The 4610-nt window shown below is 49.2% G+C and overlaps 1 protein-coding gene and 1 long non-coding RNA gene across 10 annotated transcripts in view; one reads left to right on the top strand and one right to left on the bottom strand.

Moving 5' to 3' along the window:
• SLC4A4 (solute carrier family 4 member 4) overlaps nt 1–3613 on the top strand; it is a 149196-nt gene extending 145583 nt beyond the window's left edge. For 8 of the 9 annotated variants that reach the window (XM_017738982.1, XM_017738984.1, XM_017738983.1 and 5 more), the window contains one exon: nt 825–2852. In XM_017738982.1, the coding sequence (XP_017594471.1) occupies nt 825–930 (106 nt within the window). In that variant the 3' untranslated portion in view covers nt 931–2852. Of the gene's footprint in view, nt 1–824; nt 2853–3064 lie in introns of those variants that run through there. The other variant, XR_001863532.1, reaches the window with a different exon arrangement.
• On the bottom strand, nt 3461–4604 carry LOC108447836. Its single transcript, XR_001863533.1, has 3 exons — nt 4446–4604; nt 4257–4370; nt 3461–4061 (listed from the first exon to the last, which is right to left on the bottom strand). It is a non-coding gene; the product is annotated as an uncharacterized LOC108447836 (long non-coding RNA).
• Nucleotides 4605–4610: the final 6 nt, after the last annotated feature.

Raw genomic sequence — 4610 nt, 5'->3', positions numbered from 1 at the left:
TTCCCAAGGTGATTATGAACAAGTTGATTCCATAGTTATTCCAGCCCCTGGCAGTGCTTGGGATGGGGAGTGGAGAGCCTGTGAGAGACCTGAAGGCTCCAGTGGCCCTGGATAGACCCTGGCTGCAGCACTGAGGACTGGTTTGGGAGTCGGACCAGGAGAAAGACGTGGAGCTCCTGGGAGGAGTCCAGAGGGGCATTGCCAAGGGGAAATAACCCATTTTTCCATATCTGTGGTGGAAAATAGAGTAAATAATAATCTTAAATTGCAGCAAGTAATAATTGCTCAGAGTCCGGTCCTTGGGGCCAGCTTGGGCCTCCCGGCACCAGGAGTGGGATCTGGACCTAGGCAAGTTTATTCCTCTGAAACATCAAAGGTGTGTCCGTGCTTACAGGTCTTAGACAGCGGCTGAAATTCATCCCAGTGGCGATGCCCAGATTATTTCAATGGCAGTTGATGGGTATTGTCACAGCCTGCAGTGAAGCACCAGGATGCCCCATCCCTGCAAGTGTCCAAAGCCAGGTTGGACGGGACTTGGAGCAGCCTGGTCTAGTGGAAGGTGTCCCTGTCCATGGCAGGGGGTGGAACTGGATGAGCTTTAAGGTCCCTTCCAAGCCAAACACTTTGGGATTCTGTGAGGCACAAGTGCAGGACACTTGGAGCTCCTGGGTCAGTGAAATGGGTGGTTTTGCCTGCTGCTGTGAGCAGTGTTCAGACCAGCTCATTCAGATTATCTGTGTGTGGGCCTTACCTTAAATCCAGCCGTGTATTCCCAAAGCCCAGCGTTTGTCCTGCACTGACCTTGTCTGTCGTCTTCTTCGCAGCCCTCCACGAACTCCAGTAAAAGTTGTGCCTCAAATTAGAATAGAACTTGAGCCTGAAGACAATGGTTATTTCTGGAGGAGCAAGGGAACAGAAACTACTTTGTAATTTGTCTGTCTGTCCAATCTTTTACAAATTCATTTTGTCAGTAGCCAAATGTTAAGAAGCTCCCTGCTCCCGCCGGTGAAGGTAATTGAGCCACCCCGCTGCCCCTCCCTGCCCACGGCCCCAGGTCTGTCCGGGTCCCCGCGCTGCCCAGGACTCGGATTGCCTTCTCCTCGGCTCCGAAGCGCAGCGAGGGCAGGAGCGTTACAGATGTCACGTCGGACCTGTGGGAATGCCAGAGGCACTGGCTGTTGTGCACCGGTGTTTGTCTGGCAGAACAGAGCTGACCTCCAGGCTAATTCCATGTCTGCTCCCACTGCTCAGAGATGCTGGAACATGCTGCTAACCCTCATGTGCTCTCACCTGTAGATAAAAGAGAAGGTACTTCACTCCCAGCACAGACAGACCATTGCCATCGCTGTAGCATGTTTGGAAATGTCCCTTTCCTATGCAATTTTTTTTTAAAGAAACACTTTAATGGACTTAATCCGTCAGGTACATGGAAGAGTGTTATTTTCCTAGATTATTTTGTTTAAATTATGGGGGCCTAACCTATGACTTCTTTTTTTTTGACAATTTTTTTAACCTTTTTTTAATTACTGTAAAGAAAAATGAATTTTTTTCCTGCAGCAGGAAACATATAGTTATGAGTAGTTCTACCTCTTATTTCTAGATGCCAGGCTTTCTGTAAAAAAATGTATTGTACCATATATAATGTGATTTTTACAAAAAACAAACCCACGACATCACACCACAATCTCCAGGACCTGCATAGAGCTGGATCAGTTCAGTTAACACCTTCTGCTCCAAAGCATCTGTTTTTCTTAGGGTTATGTTGGTTTTTTGGAGTTTTTTTATGAGTAATCCCTGCTGTGAAGGAGACTTAAATCTCTCATGATCTTAGAAGAGTCTTAAAGACACTGTTGGTCCAACGCTACAGACAGATGCTGGTTATATCCCTGTTGTTGATTTCGGACATGGGATCACTCCATGATTTCCATGGGACACCGGTGTGTGTGTATGTGTGTGCAGTGAGAAGACCCGAGGTGTGGCTCAGGCACAGCGGACAAGGAGGAAGATGAAGGCGGCCTGCTGGGATGTTCATCCCGACACTCGGATTCGCAAACATCTGCATCCTCCTGCATCCCACACCTGTCTACCATCATCTACAGAATTTACCCTAAACCTTGGCTACTCAGCCCCAGACCCAGCGATGCAGCAAGACTAAGCAGGCCAGGCACGGGTATCCCAGGATTTTGGGGTGGAAGCAAGCGAGTGAGCATCACCTCAGGAGAGAGGTTTTTCTCTCCGTAATGTGTTTATACTGGTGCGTGCATCTAAACATGCGTTTGGGAAACTGCACTTCACCAGGACATGGGGGAACACACTAAAAGCTTCATCCAAAAATGAAAAACAAAACAAGAAGAAAAAATACCCCAGCTCTCCAGGTGAATTCCCTGATGGAGACAATCCCGTAACAGAGGATGGGCACATGCTGCCACTTAGTCCTTGCGAAACCAAAGTCTGGGTTGGTGAAGTCAAGAGGATTTTCTGATGGTGCTGAGACCTTAATGCCAAATTTTACCATCTGCTCCCACATAGGAGCCATCACCTCCATACAGCCCCTGCTCGCTCTCGAGGGGTCTCCCATTTCCATGAAATCTGTGTTGGGTAACCCAGGAACCTGGCTGCAACCCACTCTGAAAATGCTGGGGAGACTTGGGAAAGACCTGAAGAGGAGTAGCTCTGGGATCCCTTCTGCTGCTGGAGGACAGGTAACTTGGGAAGTGTGATGCCAGCCTTAGCCAGTGAGCTCCATCTCTTGGTGAACACCTGCTCCTGGCTCACCATGGGGACGCAGGCTCGAGCGTTGCCTGCAGAGTACACAGGAGCTGCTTGGGTCCTGCCCAGACTCTGGATGTGTAGTAGTCCCAGAGGAAAGGTGCCCTCAGGTGGATCCCAGGGGCTCTCCCGGTCAGTTCGACAGGCACAGCTTCCATCTGCTGGTGCCTGGTGACCTGTCTCCCCAAAAAGGAGGTCTTTGCTTCCGAACCATGTTAAATGCACTTGAAGTGTCCTGACTGCTGATGTAGATCTTTCTCTTTGTGTTGTGTTTTTTGTGTTGTGCCGAGAGCAGCGCTGCCGACAGGACAAAGGGTTCTCTGGGGCTTTCCATGAGAAACACCCACCGCAGCAGGGAAGAGCCTGCAACATGGCAAGGAAAGGTTCTCTGCACGCCGTATGCCTTCGAAAATAACTAAAACATCCTTTCAATCCAAATTAGGCATTTTGTCAGAAAAGCCTGGGCGTGGGTGCTTCAGGGAGCAGATGTGGAGACTGACCCAAAGCCCTCCAAGATCAGAGGCAGCCGTCAGAAATGACCTTCCCCCAGCAAATCCAAGGTCCCAGCTCACGGTGGGACGCATGATGGCCGCTGGCTACAGCCAATTCGGTCCCTGCCCGGCCTGCACTGCCCCCTCCCCTGGGCTGATACAGCTTTGTGTCTGTATTGGAATCAAGTCGCACTTTCAGATACTTTCATTATTGTTTTTAATTCTCCTAAGTCCGTGTTTGCTTTGGAGGAGAGAATGAGAGCTTAGGATGAAACAAAGTGGATCAGATGGTGGAACTAAAAGGAAAAAAGCAGAAAACATTTCAAATTATATTAAAGTGATGATTTTTTTTTCCAGTAATATAAAACATGAAATTCCTTATAACATTATAGTATTTTACAGTTTTATGAAGCTTTCTATTGTGACTTTTATGGAATCAAAAGATGAAGATGATGAGATATTTTAGCATTTATATTTTTCAAAATTAAATGTATACTGAAAATAAAGTAACTTTATGCATTTATGGGAGAGTTTGTGTCTTTTCCCTCATTATGCACCAAGTCTTGTCTGATTGAACCGAGATCCCAGAATCAGTGGGGTCATACAAGGGGCTCCCCGACACTCTAGTGTTGGACCCACTGAAGCATGTTTTGGGATACCTGGGGGAGTGGTTGGATCTGCGGGGTCACCAGAAGGTCCGGAGGTGGCACAGATCTCTGTCCAACTCCTGTCGCCTGTGCACAGGCAGTGAGGATGAGGCTGGTGTGCCTGGGCTTCTCCACAAAACCTCTGGTTTCTGGGCTGAAACGTGCCATGATCAAATTAGCTTTCTGACCTTGTTCCTTGGCCAGGAATAACCATCGAAGGACTTAGGGGAAGAGCAACCATCGGAGCCTCTCTGGCTCCACCAGTGTTACGAGTGCACGTACCTATGCGTCCACTGGACCCCCACCAGCGGCACCCCTACTTGTCCCCCCCCCCCGCCTCTGAGCTCACCTGGAAAAGGAGGGCCTGCCCAAAGGGCAGCACGTGAAAGCGAAGGCAACTCGGGGGAGCGCTGGGCTGTGGGCTGCTTTTGGCATCTTTGCACAGCTGCTGGGAGTGGTACCCCTGGTGCAAGTGAAAATCATCCCCTTAATAACCGAACTATATAACCAAGGTGAGAAGGAAGGGTCAGGAACTGACCGTCATCAATCTTAGGGATCTTTTCTTTGAGCTTTGGAGCAGGTAGCATGGGCAGAGTCCTCATACATCTCCCTGGGGACCAAGGATGTAGATGAGCCCAGTGGTCTGACAGGTATCACCTCCTTCAGGAAGCAGGGAAAAATGCAGCAGGTGGAGACCTGGAGG

Source organism: Corvus brachyrhynchos, unplaced genomic scaffold (assembly GCF_000691975.1).
Source record: "Corvus brachyrhynchos isolate BGI_N302 unplaced genomic scaffold, ASM69197v1 scaffold597, whole genome shotgun sequence".
Classification (NCBI taxonomy): Eukaryota; Metazoa; Chordata; class Aves; order Passeriformes; family Corvidae; genus Corvus; species Corvus brachyrhynchos.
The sequence above is the reverse complement of the archived record's forward strand: the minus strand, read 5'-3'. Positions and strand labels throughout refer to the sequence as shown.